This window comes from Cynara cardunculus (assembly GCF_001531365.2).
Source record: "Cynara cardunculus var. scolymus isolate 2C chromosome LG 4, CcrdV1, whole genome shotgun sequence".
Taxonomy (NCBI): domain Eukaryota; kingdom Viridiplantae; phylum Streptophyta; class Magnoliopsida; order Asterales; family Asteraceae; genus Cynara; species Cynara cardunculus.
The window spans coordinates 8,683,555-8,701,665 of NC_037531.1; the positions used below are offsets into that span (position 1 = coordinate 8,683,555).

The 18,111-nt window shown below is 31.1% G+C and overlaps 1 protein-coding gene across 1 annotated transcript; it reads right to left on the reverse strand.

Annotated features, from left to right (window-relative positions):
• Positions 1-5,822: 5,822 nt before the first annotated feature.
• LOC112511242 (glutathione S-transferase TCHQD) lies at positions 5,823-9,258 on the reverse strand. The gene is made up of 3 exons (XM_025116781.1): positions 9,181-9,258; positions 7,634-7,874; positions 5,823-6,614 (listed from the first exon to the last, which is right to left on the reverse strand). The coding sequence occupies exons 2-3, from the start codon at positions 7,840-7,842 to the stop codon at positions 6,020-6,022; spliced, it is 804 nt and encodes a 267-aa protein (XP_024972549.1). The 5' UTR covers positions 7,843-7,874; positions 9,181-9,258; the 3' UTR covers positions 5,823-6,019.
• Positions 9,259-18,111: the final 8,853 nt, after the last annotated feature.

An 18,111-nucleotide genomic window follows, 5' to 3' on the forward strand; every position in this document is an offset into this window, starting at 1 on the left:
TTATAAAATATTATATTCACCAAGCAATAATTGTGTTGTTATTTACATTGATATAATTGTTGAATATTTTTGCAATTTGATTATATTAGTTCATGATATACTCATTTGCAACATTGGTCAAAAACCTCATTGAAACCACTTTTTTCCTACATGCGATTGCATAAAATGAAAATAATAGCTAGTATTATGATCATTCTAGATATATAAAAGTCTGATTGATTTGTTATTTTTTCATTTGACTTGTTCAAGCTTTTTAGATTTGTTTCAGACAGTTCATAGTTTGGTTTATTTATAAAAAATCCTGAAAATAGAGATTTTAATAAAATTATGTAAAATAAAAGATATGTATTATATTGAATTTCATATTTTAAATATAGGGATGAAAAAGTCTTTTACACATATCAAATATTTTAAAAAATCAAAAATGTAAGAAAATAATGGTTTCTAATGTTTAGAGGATAACACCTCATTATGTTTGATTTCTTCTTTAAGAATTAAAAATATTATAAAATAATTTCCAAACTCAATGCTAAAAAAGGAAGAAGAAAAATCACAATAGACCGATCAACATAAACAAAAACTCATATCATATTTTTATATGTCGTGTTATGGGAACCGCGCGTTGCGCGGTAGCATGAGTACTTTGATTAATAATCTGAAGATTGTCTATATAAATATGTATTAGTTGTTAATAGAATTATCAACAAATAGTATTTAAATAATTCTAAAAAGTTAAATAAAATATAATTAGTGAAATTTTAATATATATATATATATATATATATATATATATATATTGAGAGAGAGATTTGTTTAGAAATAAAGTTGTAAAACTAAATAAAATGAGTAATAATAACGACGGGAATATCAAAGAATTTGACACAAACTCAAGAATAAAAAGTACTTCACATAAAGATATGTCTCCTTCAAATATTTCAACTTACATTGATGTAAGAAAATCAATTGAAAGAAGCAAAAAAGAACCATATTAGAAAACTTAAAATATAGGAGGAGTCAATCCTAAGGCATTGCAGTAATCTAACTTCAACTTTTCGTTTTCTTGCTTTGTTGTAAAAAGGAATCTGTAGGGCTATTTGAATTGACAATAAATTGAGCAATGAACACTTACGCAACCAAAAGATAACTTATAAAAGTTCTGACATAAGAAAAAGAACTATCAAGAATATCATAAAAAAATCAACCTATAATATATTGTTTTAACACATATAAAGCAAGTAAATCAAAAAAAGCCCAAAAGATATTTATATTATACATAACTAATCTCATAAAGCAAAACGATTACTTAGTGGAGAGAGAAGCGTAAACGTCTTGTATGTCAAAAATTATGAACATCGGCGGTTGGAATCATGTTGCACCTTAAGAAATTAGTGAATACCTTTAAAATTCTTCAATTAATTTCATCATATAATTGCATTATTAAAAATAAATCATATATGATTCATATAACAAATCATACATGATCCAGACGACTTTACCCTGCGACTTAAGTGGCCTCAAAAGTCGCAAGCTTCCATTTAATGTAAAATCACATGTGAGTTTGTACATTAACGACATTTTTTTTAAATAGTAGCGTTCTCGTTCGAACTTTCCTCTATGTATGTATGTATTATTATTATATATATATAGGGGTGAGTTCAAATAAAAATCATTCAATTTATAAAAATCGTGAAAACCTCATTCAACCAATCATTATTTTTCATTTTGTTCATTTTTTTGTAATTATGAGAGATTGATTAACCATTTTTATTGTGGAGGGTGTTAATCATGGATATTATCATCTTCATAATTTTAACTTTAGAGAAATAAATGAAACAGTTTCATTAAAATTTCATTAAGTAGTATATGAAACAATTTCATAACCACATATGAAACAACTTCATCAAAAAAAGTATTATATGAAACAATTTCACAAGATCAACAATTTCATGAAAAAATTTCATAAAATTAACGACGGATGATAGTAGTTTTTACGGTTTTTACAAATTGAAGTGGTTTTCATTTAATCGCTCTTCTATATATATATATATATATATGTGTGTGTGTGTGTGTGTGTGTGTGTATTTTATATATTTGTGGATTCTAATTTCATTAAAAAAATAGATGATTGAAATATTTTTATTGAACTATCTCTTGGTCTTATCTTAATATATTTTAAATATATATTGATATATTGAGAAATTTTGATATATATATTGATTGATTTTTGATGATTTATTTTTTTAATTGTCATGTATATAGAAATTTATATACATTGATGTAAATAAAAATAAATGTATGTACATTTTAGTTTTATTTATAAAGAAAAAAAATAAATACGATTGAAACTTCTCATTGAACTACCTCTTGGTTTTTAATTTCATATATTTTTAATTATATATTGATATATTGATTGATTGAGAAATTTTAATGTATTTTGATATATGTTGATTGATTTTTATTTTTTCAATTGTGATGTAATTAAAAATATACATTTATTGATATAAAATAAAATATATGTAGTTTTATGTATTTGTGGATTCAAATTCATTTATAAATAAATAAATAAAATTAAGTTAAAAAAATAGGAAAATGAAAGGTTTAGCAATTAATATGTTGATTGTATATTATAAATAAATAAATAAATAATAATAAAGATAAATATGATAGAAAACTTTTCATTAAACAGCCATTTAGTTCTTACTTCACACACCGCGTGTTGCATAGTGATGAAACTTGTTTTGTTAGAAAATACATAATCAAATTAAAGTGAAACGTAATTTCATAATCAATTGTAATATAAGACGGTGATTACATTGGAGTGTTTTTTATGCAAATTTTTTTCATTGATATTGTTTCTTATAACTAAAGAAATTCATACATTTTATATTTTTCGGTTGCAGAACAATAATTTTATTGAAGTTCAATTTGTATAAAAATTGTTAGCCGCAACCCGCAAGTATTGTATGATTAATATTGAGCACTATCATAGGTGTATGCAAAAGTAATCTTTTCAATTTAGCTTGTAACACTTATTTTCCAGATTTTTTTTTAAATAAATTCATGTACATATAGTCATCCAAATAATTAGATGTGTAATCACAATATAAGAAATGATATAACTAAATTTATAATACAATTAAATAATGGGAAATAAAATAAGAGTATTTTTATTAATTGTTGAATGAAATATAATATCCTCTAATCTTGAGGAATCATACAATGCAAGGTATATAAGCAATAACATTCGTTATATTATAAGCTTACCGATTGTTGTAAACAATAGCTAATCATGGTTGRCHAAAAACCGAAGAACTGAAATTTAAATTGGATTCATTATAGACAGAGAAATTATTATTGTCTTAGTTTTGTGTAATGATGCTTATGATGTATAAGCACAAAAAAGGATGATGTACATGTACCATTTTTCATCCTCAACACACACCTTGACTTTAAAAACACAATAGTGAATGGACCAACCATACGATATGTAAAAAAATCACATACCAAACTTAAAGACTTCAAATATTTATAACCCAATAGATAAAATTATAATGCAATCAAAATCACAACACGAACATATATAAAATTATCACACGACTAAACTTACGATAAGAACATACTTAAAAATATAATCCAATCAAAATCATGATACAAACATACATAACATTCTAATACACTCTAAATTACAAAATAAACTTGCATAAAATCCTTACCTTAGATCATAATCATAAATTCCCACAACTCAAACTTGAAAACTTCAAATTTTCAAGACTTCATATATAAAAGTTAAAGAACTCGAAAACCTGCAAATCAAAAAAATTTCAACATAAGTAAAAATTACATAGTAAACTTAAGCATTTCAAATCTTCACCTAATACATAAGAGTTATAATACAAACAAAATCACGATACAAACATAAATAAAATTATAATGCAATCAAAGTCATGAAATAAATCAATATAAAATTATTACCTTGTATTGTAATCAAAAAATCAAATATTGAACTTGAAGATTTCTTCAAATCTTCATGACATAATGCATAAAAAACTATAATGCAATTTAAATAACGATACAAACATTCATAAAATTATAGGAGAAGAGAAAAAACAAAAAAACTATGAAGATTATCAATAGTAAAATAGAAGAAAAACCAAAGATGAATAAAATAAATTTAGAGATGTATAAGATAGAGATAGAATTTGAGAGGATGTGAGAGATGAAGATGAACAAAAAGTTGTTGTTTTTATATATATAAATAAATGATTGATTGGAAAAGATGAATGGTTTGGAGTTATGTAATTTGAATTAATATAGAAGGAGATAAATGGTTTGGAGTTATGGAATTTGAATTAATATAGAAGGAGATGAATGGTTTGGAGTTATGGAATTTGAATTAATATAAAAGGAGATGAATGGTTGGGAGTTGATGCAAACATTTAAGAAAAAAAACATAAATTGACAAAAACAATATATAGTAGTGAATATTAAAAGAATGAAGGAGAAAAAAGAGAAATAAGGTTCTAGGCTCTAGGAGAAGCCACCTCAACAACTCATGGTATCTTTTATTATATATATATATATATATATATATATATATATATAGATAGATTTATCATCATTATTTTACAGCAAAGTGCGACATTAAACCACCGGACCCCCTCATGTTACGCCTACAGTTTTGCAAATTTAACGTACAATATCTCATGCTACGATGACGGTTTGGAAAAATAAATGTCATAGTGAGTCCTTCAACGATGACAATTTTGAATAATAAATGTCACTATTTTTAATGATACAATGACATTTTTAATAGAAAATGTCACCGTATGTCATTTTATGGTTACAGTTTCAATGGCTCTACATCATCGTATGTCATGATACAGTGACAATTTTTAGAAAATTTACGTCATCGTTTGTTATATGTACTAGAGGTGGGTACAAATCGATTCAAAAAAGTCCGGTATGGTCAACGTCTGTCCAAGTCATATCATTTTGGATATTCGTTAGTAAAGAAACTAATCTTTCAACTTTTTGTATTCGGTGCTTAAAGTTCACAATATATTTCTAGTCAACAAAGAAAATTAAAAGATAAAAAATCTAACCTAATAAAAACCATTGAGAAGCGACGACGGATCGTGGAGGTATGATCGAGTTACTAAGGTTATTAGAGTTAAGGTGAATGAATTCAATCAAGTTCTATCCATCCATCCATATCATAATTTAGCAAAACTAAAAATAAGAACATTTAAAATGATCGTTGTATCATATACTAAACTTTAATTAATAAATAATTAAAAAAATAAGTCGGTGCGGCACGGTATTACCATGCTACACGATTTCCAATAGCACGTACCAACGAAGTTTAGATTGTTGTTACGGTACTGCCAACCAATTAGGTTGGTACCAACTGAATTGGTACGGTTGGTACAGAATTTGGTTGGTTTGTCATGGTACAAAATTGACACACCTACAACTAATAATATAAAATTAATACTCCCTCCGGTCCTAATGGACCATTTAAATAACGCTTATTGAGTAAGTGCACCTTATGGGGTAAAATTCTTGATTATCAAAATGAATTGTGGTAAGCGTCTTTTAACCGAAAGCGCTTATCGGATAAGAGTCTTTCCCCTCGCTTATTAGGTAAGATTTTTGGTCCTTACTATGCCTCTTACCGGGTAAGATTTTTTATCCTTGTCATGCTCATCGGTAAGATAAGCAACACCCAATAAACACTTGCCCAATAAAAGTTTGGTAAACAGCCCCTAAAATAAATGTTCACAGTAGAAAAGAAACAACACCAATCAAGACTGATTTCTTACAGTCATAATTATGCCAACTGAGTTTATCAAGACTGATTTCTTACAGTCATAATTTACCCGGATTAGTTCATGGATAGCATGTGACACTTTAAGAGAAACAAAATGGAGAAGTGAAGCCAACAAAATACAATTATCTTAGAAACAACACCAATCAAGCTTATGATGCAATAAGTTGGGATCATGTGAGAACAAATTGATCAATAGCGTTTGAGCACACATCTCATTCGAATGACGCACCATGTTTTGAGTAGCATTTTCCGTCTCCTCCAGCCATGAAAGTACTTCCCAATCACGTTCTTATAACTCGGTCTCTGCTGAACCAGTGTCCAATACTCGGCTAACTTCGGTCTGCCACTTATATACGTGTTCTCCAAACCCAAAACGGCTAACCGAGCCAATATCGGAACCAGCATAACATCAGCCAACGTGAACTCATCCCCAGCCAAGTACAAAGTTTCTTCAAGCTGTGTTTCCGCTTCATCAAGGAGCATCACCAGATGTTGTTCGCTCCTTTGTAGCACTTGTGGGTCCCGCAGTTTCTCTTCGGTTTCATAAGCTTCTTTTAGTTTGGTGTGGTAAGCGGTTGCTAGGTCCGGAGCCTCCGACATCCGGGCGATTATTACTCGTCTTAAGAACTTGGATACCGATATGTAGTGCTTTTCCGGGATGTGAGAATAGGTGAAGAACTTTGAGTTCCATTCTTGTATTTTGTACATCCATTCCACAACATTTTTGCTACTTTGTGTTATAATGCCGCTACCCGATGAGACAAGCGCAATCCTCTCTATGTACCTGCAAATTTTCGTGTTGAATAGGGTTTGTTTAGCAGCATCAAACATCCAAGTGATGAGTAAGAAACTTTGTTTCGGTTGTTGAAACAAGCATCTCTTAGCCAAATAATCAGAATTGTCGAAAGAATTCAACCCATAAACATATTCTCTAACGGTATGCTTGGTACACGGAGGGGACTGGACGTGTGAGAATGAGATAGACACGTGAAAGAATTGCGAAAGGTTTTAGAGACAAAAAAGAAAGCATTTTTGTCTCACTCAATCCTGTCTTGTGTCAGTCTAACGCTACGCTAAACGTGGGACACGTTTTTTTCTATCATGTCGTGTCCCATCTGGCCGTCCCATCTACCAAACGCACTCCACATCTCATACGTTAGCCCCATGAAACTTCTAGCATATAATTTGTACTAAAAGTCGAAACATTTCTTTTATGGGAAATTTCAGAGTAAAAATTACTTATTTGTCCGTCATTAGCATTACTCCTTATTTAAAAAACAGATTTCAACATGTAAAGACCATTGGGATGATTTGATCGATAACAAAGGCGGGCAGGCCATAATTTTTACGAGATAGAGAAAGTATTAGTCCCTAGAACTACTAAACAAGTGTCAAAGAGATCCAATAAGCAAAATGATAAAAATAACTGCAAACAAGAGAATTAGGCTTCGGGTTTCTTAGAAGAATTATCTTCTAACAGATTCTTTTTAAATGCGTGGTCTTACTACAGATTTAAGAACGTCTCTGCCTAACAAAAGAATACCTCTTCCTAACTCAAGAATTCCTCAAAAATCTGTGGAATATATATATATATATATATATATATATATATATATATCGACTCCCCCGCCCCATTCAAAATAAATGGTTAATTCTTATCTTCTGATAACAAAAAGGTTCACGGGTTCAGTGTTAACAACGAGACTAGAAACAGAACGGAAATGGTGTTTACTATGCATCATATTATATCCATTATGCAAGAGTATTGAAGTGAAAGTACAAATATAAAAGGTGAAAACTTACTGAATAATCTCTATAACGTTGAAGATAACATGAGAACCATTTTGAAAAACAGGAAGTTTGGCGGTCGGATTCATCCTGAAGAACGAAGGATCCATGTTCTTGCCTGTAACAGGATTGACATGATACGAGGTGTAATCAACATTCCTTTCTTCCAAAGCCAGCCTCACTTTCTGGCTTTCTAACGAAAATGGGTGATGATAAAGCTGCATCAGGCTTCCGGGTCAACACCAAAAATCAAAATCTGAAAATCAAACAGCATGAAACTGAAACCAATTAAATTTACTATAGTTAAGCAATCACCACCATTAGAAGTGTGATCCACAAGTTCTAGAAACAAAAAAAATCGAATTCAGCTTTAAAAGCAAGCTGCTAGAATGGATATATTCATTCCATAGATGCCTCGAGATGGCAGAATCTAAGGCTTTTCTTTATCCCTTTTTGATAACTTTTTTAGAATAAATAAAGTATTATATGCATAGGGCTGAGTTCCGGTGAAAAGGAGAGTTAAGATGAGAAGCGTAAGAGGGATCTCACCCTTGGATGCACGTTAGGATGAGATGCACCGGATCAACCCCGTTATCAAGTGCGATTCATAGGTGGGTTTGAGATTAAAGGTGATCAAGGGTCCAGATCCCTTCTCACGCTTCTCACCTTGGCTCTTTTTCTCACACGATCCTTCGCCTATATGCATAAATGGTACTTCAGGCTTCCATCTAGCCAATTAGTCCACCCAAATGAACCAAAGTTTAAACCTTCGCCATAGAATTTTATCACATATATGATCCACTAAAAGAAGCCTTTGGTTCTTTTACATCTTTAAAAGGAAAGTTTCCAATTTCAAGTACCCAATGTAAAGTATGAACACACATCAAAGGTTTCTCTTGAAAACTTAGATATTCAAAGTTAAACTCGAAATCCCTTTGACCTATTTAGATAACCGCGAACGGGTCTTCACCTCGGCTAATCCTATAGGACCTGAAATTAACAGCTGGAAAACCTTCACTGGCCCGGAGGCACTTGAACCAAAAACCAATGAGAAGCAAACCCAAGGCTTAACTTGTTAGTTCAACAAAACTTTGTTGGGTTTGTTGTATGACTATCATGATTACAGATGAAGCATTTGAATTCAATCCATGGCATCATAGTTGTGGAATCAAAATTACATAAAAAGGGGGAAATAGATCAAGAGAATACCATACATCCTCCTTTTCACCTGTACATTCTCACCCAATCGATTGCAAATGCTTTATAAAATGATATGCAGTCTATTGAAGCAATCCTAAACCGAAATTTCAATTCTCAAACCATGAAACAAACACAAATTAAATTAAAAATAAACGAGGAACAGTTAACCTTCAACAATCAACAACTAGTCAACCGACACCAAGAAATCAAATTAAAATTCAGGGGAAAACGTAGTCAACCAACAAACAATTAATACCATATCAAACAATTAGCTGCAGAGATCACCTTTGTATTCAATTCGGGAGAAGAATCAAAAAGAAAATGATGAATCATGAATATACGAACGAGAATGAGTGAATTACCTGGAAATTTTTTAGGGTTTTGAGTGATTGATGATTTGGAAGTTGAATTGTGTGTGGGTTTATGGAGATTGATGTGAGAAAGGAAATGCAAAAGGTGGAAAGAGACAGAGAAGGTGGAATTCTAGCGAAGAAGGTGTTGGAAACTGTAAGGTACAAGTTTCCATAGCATAAGGTACAAGCTTGTATAGCACAAAGGGTGGATTCGAATAAGACAGAATCCACCTCAACCATTTTGTAAAATCCGGTTCCTAATATGTTATTATATGTGTGTTTATATCGGGAAATTTATATAAATATAACTTTCACTTTTTACTCACTTTACAAAATATTACGTAAAATTGTATTTAAAATATTTTGTGTATATATATATATATATATATATATATGGGGTATATTTCAAATGCAATCATGTCTATTTGTACAATTAATACAACCTAATTAATTGAGATATTTATAGAAATGATGAGAGTCCATTTATTATGATTTGAATATTTATGGAATGATGACTAGAGTTAATTAATTATGATCAATACTTTATATTATGAAACAATAATTTTTTTATGAAATCACATATTCATCAAATTAAATGTACGATTGAGATTGGGTTGTATCGGTTGTACAAATGTAAAAGGTTGCATAATAACTCATCTCTCTTTCTCTCTCTCTCTCTCTCTCTCTCTCTCTCTATATATATATATATATATATAGACTTGGGATCATATGAGACCAAGGGTTTTTCGTAAGACACGTAAGACCAATTCTCAATCATTGGATTAGATCTGCAATTTGAACATTCATAATCACAAAATTGCCACGAGACTTCTCAATAATTACAAAATTGCCACCGTACAACTTTAGACCATTAGATCATTAGCTTATAAAGTTGATTAATGAATATAAATTGGTCTTACGAGTCTCACGAAAAACCTTTGGTCTCACGTGAACCTAACCATATATATATATATATATATATATATATCAGGTGGAATGGAGAATTTTTAGAGTATCTCTAACAGATTTTTTATAATTTTTTTTAAAATAGAGAATTAAAAATGAAAATCTCTAAAAAGAATGTAAGGCATGGTTTGACAAAAATAAGTTAGTGTATAAGCTGTTTTATTTTTTGAGTACACATTTGGATTCATATAAATTAACTTATTAAAACGTTACTTGGAGATGAAGTAATGTTTTGGTTGTTTATTGTCCTTTTTTTCAATTATAACTCTCATTAATATTTATTAATTATAAATGAATATTAATAAAATTTAAATATTATTAATATTAAAAAATATTAATTAATATAAATTATATATTAATATAATGTATTAATTATTTATAATAATTATTAATCATATCAATTGTGTTTATATTATTATTATTATTTTAATTGCTATTAAAAGTATTTAGTTATCAAAACGTAAATATAACAATTTTAATAATCTTTATGTAATATAAACCTTAAAGTTATATCTATTTTGTTTCACAAATAATAAGAATATGTTAAATAATTTGAATAAAATATTTAATTTAATTATTAAATATACATTTTGAAAAAATATTAATTAATTAAGATATGTATGGTAGACCATTTTTATTGTTATTCATATTATTTGTAATGATTATTTATAATTATAAATAATAGATTTTTTTTTTAATTTTTTAACAAACTCAAGTATTATAATATATAATTAATATATTATATTTTTTATCATCTTGTTTGTATTAATTAATATATTATATTATTAGAGATTTGTTTCAACCATATTTTGGAATATTATAATTGATTAATTTTTCAAGATGACATTTTTGATCATTTCACATTCATTGTCGGTTAGTTTTGTCAAACATGATTTTTTTTGTCAATAGTTTATCAGCTATCAGCTAACTTATCAGCTAGTTTGTCAAACATGGTCTAACTCTAACATATTCTCTATTTTAAAGATTTCAATATTATTATATTATTAAAATATTCTATAAATTTATCATATCAATACATTTTTTAGAATAAACTTATATGGAAAAATAATGATTCAATCTTATTGATGAAAATGAATAAAAATAATAATTCTTCTTCCAAAATCTAAATTTGAAGTTTTCTTTATTTTACAGAACCATATAAAAAAGTTGTTAAATCAAAATAGAATATAAAAGCCCATTTTCTATATTTTAAAAATTTTGTTTGAGATGGTTTTGGAGATTTAGTTTATTTGGTCTATGATTAGTCAATCTAAGGGGCGGTTTACCAAACATTTATCCGGGTAAGTGATTATCAAGTCACATTACCTTACCGGATGAATATGGCAAGGATCAAGAACCTTACTCGATAAGAGCGAGACAAGGACCAAGAATCTTACCTGGTAAGTGAGGACGACGACTCTCACTACGTTTAGCACTTGCTGGTAAATTGTTGCATACGATGTCATTTTGGTGGACTAAAGTCTTGCTCGATAAGTAAGTGACAGTGTTGAATTTTACCGATAAACACTTACCAGGTAAGTGTTTGATAAACGGCCCCTAAGACTATTTGTATTTTTTTATGGTCATCTCATATTTGCATTTTCTCGGTCATATTATTGTCAGTTCAAGAAAATAAGAACCTTCATAAAACTTCTCCCACAAAGAACTTAAAAACTATTGAAACTTATAACATTTCCAACAAATTTTTCGAAATTTCTCCAAAATATGTAATCAAAATTCAAAAAATCTTAAAAACAGTCGATTCCAACAATTTCTCCTAGATTAAAACAATAAGAGTAAATTGCAATTTATGTCCCAGTGGTTTGCTAGTTTTCTTGGATTGAGTCCCTTCCAAAAAACATATTACAAGAAAACCCCTATGGTATGCAAAAATGTTTGGTTTGGGTCCCTCCCACTAACTTTTGTTAGTCCATCCCATTAAGAACAAGGGCAAAGTTGTCCTATTATAATATAAAGTAAATTACATTTGTGGTCCTTTGGTATGTGGTTTGTCACTACTATGGTCACTCAAACGTGTTTATTATACTTCTGATACGTATGGTATGCAAAAAAGCACGCTCTAAGTCCCTCCTAATAGATTTTGTTAACCTAATTAACTCAGAAGACATTTTGGTCTTTCCTTTTTTTTTTGTCATTTTCTTGATTTTGTTTTTTTTATCTTTAATAACCCACCCATTTTCCTTCCTTGAACCAAGTAACATTGCAAAGGCTATGATAGTAGGGTTGGGATATCACTATGCTCCGAATCGGATTTGATTAGCCAAGCGAGCTGATGAGATGAATTGGTTTTGAGGTATGTCGGCCTTCCCACTTCGTCCTCACCCCCAATAAGACATATCCCACCATCGACCTTCATTAACTCCGGCACATATACAAACACCGGCCACCTTTTCGACAATGATCAACACTCCCTTCCTCATCACCCTCACCTTCATCCACCGCTAGCTTTCACTCTCGTTTCCAGTGAAAAATGTGATAACCGGGTATCCAGTGTTAAATCCCAGGGTGGTTTATGAAAATTTTGATAAGTTGAGGGGTTTAAAATGCTTAATTTCTTTAATAATTTAAAAAAAATATCATCACCGCCTCATTTGTTCAAAATAAGTGTTATGTGAGATATTATGAGTTATCTCATAAGGTTTGGTTGAAAAAGTTGGTGAAAAAAGCTTTTGTGTGTGTTTTTTTGGTGCGAAGAAACAGAACTGCAAGGGAAAGAAGAACGAAGTTGATTCTGTGATTTTTAATTGGATTAGTTGTTATTTATCTTCATATTTTATTTACGTGATTATAAGGTGAGTTTAATTTTGTAAACTTTCTTTATTTGGAAACTAGAGGTAGAACTGTATGGTTCTTTTTGTGAATTGTTGATATGAACCGTTTTGATGCCATAATTGGCATAAGTTGTGTGTTTTTGTTATGATTACGTTATGTGTGGAAATAAGGATGGTATATCAAGGAGAGATATATTTTGGGCTATAAGGGTGACATATCAATGAGAGGTGTATACCAGGATAATGATGACATAATCATCGAGTTATAAAAATCTGGGTTTTTGATCAAGTGTTCAATCTTATCGCATCCTTATGATGCGATAACCTTGAGTTATCACATTTGTGTGATGTGATAACTTAGAGTTATCACATTTCTATGAAGCGATGAAGTGTGGTTGTCACATTAGAGTGATGCGATGAATGGGTTTTGTTGCATCATTGTGACGCAACAAGTTGTTTTTATCGCAATCACTGAATGCGACAAATTGGATTCTCGCACCAGTGTGTTGCGAGGACTTGGGGTTTGTCTCATCTGTGTGATGCGAGAAATTGTATAAATTTATATATGGTGTAACAAGTTTTACCCATAATGTGTTTATCAGGTTATGTGGATATTTAAATGTAATAAATGAGGTTTGTTATACACAATGATATATATACAATTGTTATTATTACAAATGTAATTCATAAACATGATTTGGTGATTTTCATCCTGTAATAGCATCAATAAATTTTCTCACAAGACCTCAATGTCTAACCCTCATTTTGTGTTTCAAAAATGTGCATAACAGGTTGGACACAATCTGAGGTCAAAGGGAAAGGGAAATTGTGAAGTGCTATTATTATGCTTGCATGGGATTATTGTGATAGCATCTTCTTGTTTTGTAGTTGAATACTTGTTATGTATTAATGCGTTGTATAGAGATTTAGTGGAAAAGTTGTTAGCTATTCTGTGATATAGCTTTTGTAAGAAAGTTCGGGACCAAATGTGTAAATTATATTTCTTGATATATGGGAATATATGTTATATGCAAATGTGATTATGAGGTGTTACAAAAAACCCACATCACACACAACATAAATTGCATCTCCATCTTTGTGATCATCGCCCCGAAACTCGTTCACCCTCCACATCCGATCTCCAAGTCTATATCCAAGTCTACAAAACACACGCAAACCCTAATTTTTCTTCTCTCAACCTCCACTATCAGCGCTTAATATTCTTAGGTGGCGTTTGTTTTTTAAGAGGTTCTGAAATCTGAAGTCTGATTTCACTTCTGAATTTTAAGAGGTGGTACTGAAGTCTGAAATCTGAATCAGTCAGACTGTTTGTTTTTACGTCTGAAATCTGAATCAGTCAGACTGTTTGTTTTTACGTCTGAAATCTGAAATCAGAATCAGTCAAGTTTTGGATCTGATAGATTTGGATCGATCTGGGTCATGATTTTACGAGAATATGTGGATCTGGGTCGTGATTGATTTGGAGATCAAATGTCTTGCGAGATAGATTTGGATGACTAAATCTGGAGGTGAGGATGGAGGGGAGAGTCTGGAGAGAACGATTAAGAGGATTTAAGTGATTATGTTATCACTTTTTTTTCAGAGCAAATTAAGAGCTTTTCAGCTCTTATTTATATAAAAAAAACAAACGGTCTGAAAATAAAAACGTCAGACCGGTTCAGACTTAAAAGGCATTAAATGGTTTTTTTCAAAAAACAAACAAGCTCTTACTCTTTCTAACCCTCTCACTTTCACTTGCACCAAAACAGAATACCACCCCCTCTCTCCCCCCCATCTCCAGTCATCAACTACCTTGGCCTTCAAGATCTGCTATGGAGTTCAAGAATGGAAGATGATGAAGATCGAAGATCCACGAGAGAGGAAGACGGGAATGGAATGATTTTCATTTTGTACACCTGGATCTCGATTTTATTCTTTAGATTTAGGTGTTTTGATTTTGTGATGTCATTCCCGATTTGGTTCATGATATGTTGTAAAACAATCTCGATCTTATTAATTCTTGTAAAAAGGTGATAATTTGAGTACGCGGTAGTCCGAGTACGTGACATTGTCGATATATACATACAAAAATATATACATATCAGCGAAGGGGAAGGAAGGGGAGGAGGTTGCAATCGGCCGCGGGGGAAGGAAGGGGAGGAGGTCGGAGGCAGGGGGCGGTACGGGAGGAGGTCGCCGGCTGTCGGTTTAAGTTTATGGATCGAAATTGTCGAAATTGTCGCCATGGGGTTTGCGTCGTTCATCGTGTAGGAAATCGATTTCGTGTGGTATGCAAAAAAAAACAGCGGTTGGCGAGGAGGTAGGATTTTGTTTTAATAAAAATCGGCAGATTACCAGCGGATGCGTCCGCCAGAAACATTTTTAAAATTTCAAAAAATAACCGGCTTTCATGAAAATTTTGTTTTCCTGCGGATATTTCCGCCGTTTTAAAAAAAAATTATTATTATTATTATTATTATTATTATTATTATTATTATTATTATTATTATTATTATTATTATTATCAATTAAAGCCCAATATAACCGTTAAAACCCAACTAACATCCATTGAAGCCCAATATAACCGTTAAAGCCCAACTAACATCTATTAAAGCCCAATATAACTGTTAAAGACCAACTAACATCCATTAAAGCTTAATAAAACCGTTAAAACCCAACTTACATCCATTAAAGCTCAATAGAACCATTAAAACTCAACTAACATCCATTAAAACCCAAATCAACCGTTAAAGCCCAACTAACATCCATTAAAGCCTAATAGAACTGCTAAAGCCCAACTAACATCCAATAAAGCCCAATTGAACTGTTAAAGCCCAACTCAACCCTTAAAGCCCAATACAACCCTTAAAGCCCAACTAACATCCATTAAAGCCTAATATATTCATTAAAGCCCAATAGAATTGTTAAAGTCCAACTAACATCCATTAAAGCCCAATAGATCCATTAAAGCCCAATAGATCTTGTAAAAACTCAATAAGAACCATAAAAACACAATAGAACCATTAAAGTCCAATTAACATCCATTAAAGTGTAATTTGTGCTTGTGAGAAGACATGTATTGCATATGAGCATGTGGTGTGTATTGGGATCAACTAAGACCCGTTAAACCTAAATCAAACTTTTGTAATAATTTTTAAAGTCCAATAATAACAAATGATATCGGATAATGTGTTTGTAATAGGTATGTATTACATAAATCTGTGTGTTGGACTCGTTAAAAAAATTATTATCCACTATACATTCCATGTAGAATATATGCAATATTTTACATATATAGAAAACCAAAAGTACGAAAAATAAAAATAAAATATAAAAAATCCGTTGGAAATCTTCCGAAAATCAATAACTTTTTATTTTAAAAATCATGAATAATTTATTATTTTAAATACCGGAGGCCACCGGAAATCCGGAAATTTGAAATAATAAGTTTTAATTTTTAGTTATTTTTCGGCGGATTTCCGACTGACGTTAATTTAAAAGAATTAATCAAAAATCCGCCGGAAATAAAGTCGGAAGATATTTACCGGCGGAAGTCAACGAAAGTTGACTTTTTTGTTATCCGCCGATAAATTTTTGGAGGAATTTTCCAACGAAAATAACCAGTTTTTCTAGTAGTGATAGTGATTTGATCGTCCACAAGTATGGGGAGGATGTGGCTTCTCAACCTGAGTTAAGGCACGTTGAATTATGACATAGGTTGTCGGAGGAGTGGAGAAAGAGAGGATCTACGGGTTCGGTGCGCTAGACGATCTCAACATGTGATGAACGATACCCCCAGTACCATACAGTCCTCTGAGCAGGGGACTTCTGATGAGGTGTGTATATATTCACGCTTTTACAAACTTACGTTATGTTTAATTAATACTAATTGTTTGTATTGAACAAGTGAAGATAGACTTCTGAAGGAGGAACTTAAAAACAAAGATGAGAAGATTGCGGAGCAACAACGGACATTTGAGCAACAAATAGTGCAACAGGTAGAACAACACTTTGCAGCACAAATGAGACAAGTGATGGAGCAGGTCGCTAGATTCACGGTTCTCCAATCAACATTACACCATCCCTTCCCTCTCCCCCAAGTACAGCAACACGCAACACAAATGAGACAAATTATGGAGCAAATAGCTAGATTTACGGTGTTCCAATTAGCTTGACACCATTCCCATCCCCCTTTTGATTTTAGCTATACGGACATTGTATTTGCACTGCTTATTTGTTGTTACATGTGGACAAATTTAGATCACTCGATTTGTAGTATTATATTATAGTCTTTTTGTAATCGTGTTTGGGCAGTTTTATACAGGAAATCACGTATTTCCGAAGAAAAAAAAATCCAAAATACTTGAAATTTTAGATGGATTTTTGACGAAAATCTGTGAAAAATCCCATGAAAATCCGTCGCAAATGCCAAAAAAGTGATGATATCCCATGAAAACTCCGTCGAAAATCCCATGAATAAATTTCCATCGAAGATAGCCTTCAAAATAGTAGTCGATAATCGCTTGGAATCTTCATGAGTTTTTCGACGGATGATTTTTGTCAAAAATTCCATCGAAAACCTCCCGAAAACGTACATTTTCAACAAAAATTTATGCGACAAGTTTTTCCGTCGAAAGGCAACAGTTTCGACGAAAATGTCCGTCTAAAAAGCTCCTACGTTTTGTAGTGTGATTTGGTGTAGGAAATAAGCCAACATGTGGTTGTGGTTATACACATTCATGGAGAAAAACTTGGAAAGTTCAATGGGTTAATTAAGGGGGGGTTTGGGATTGCTTATTTGAAACAATTTATGTTTTTTTACAAAAACACTTATCAACTTATTATAAGTCAGAAGGGTTTAACTTCTTCAAAAACTCTTTATTACCTGTTTGACACCGGTAAAAGTTGTTTATCCAAACACTAAAAAATGTTTATTACATGTGTCACACCAGAATAAGTCAATAAGTTGTTTTTATAAGCAATCCCAAACAACCCTTAAGCTTGAACAAGAAGATGTCTATGACACAAGAAGCTTTTGATATGAACGTACAACACTTATTATATCACTAAAATTCTAGAAAAAAATGTTTAAAAATATGTATTTTCTAAATAAGGAAAATTAATAAGTGTTACATAATCAATATGACATGTCATTCACCTCACCTCATTTAAGCCAAAGAAT

Excerpts from the sequence above, each read along its gene's own strand:
- LOC112511242 (XM_025116781.1), bottom strand. The coding sequence starts at position 7,842 with ATGCAGCTTTATCATCACCCATTTTCGTTAGAAAGCCAGAAAGTGAGG. Across the intron at positions 6,615-7,633 it reads AACGTTATAGAGATTATTCA|GTACATAGAGAGGATTGCGC; the intron begins GTAAGTTTTCAC and ends GAAAATTTGCAG.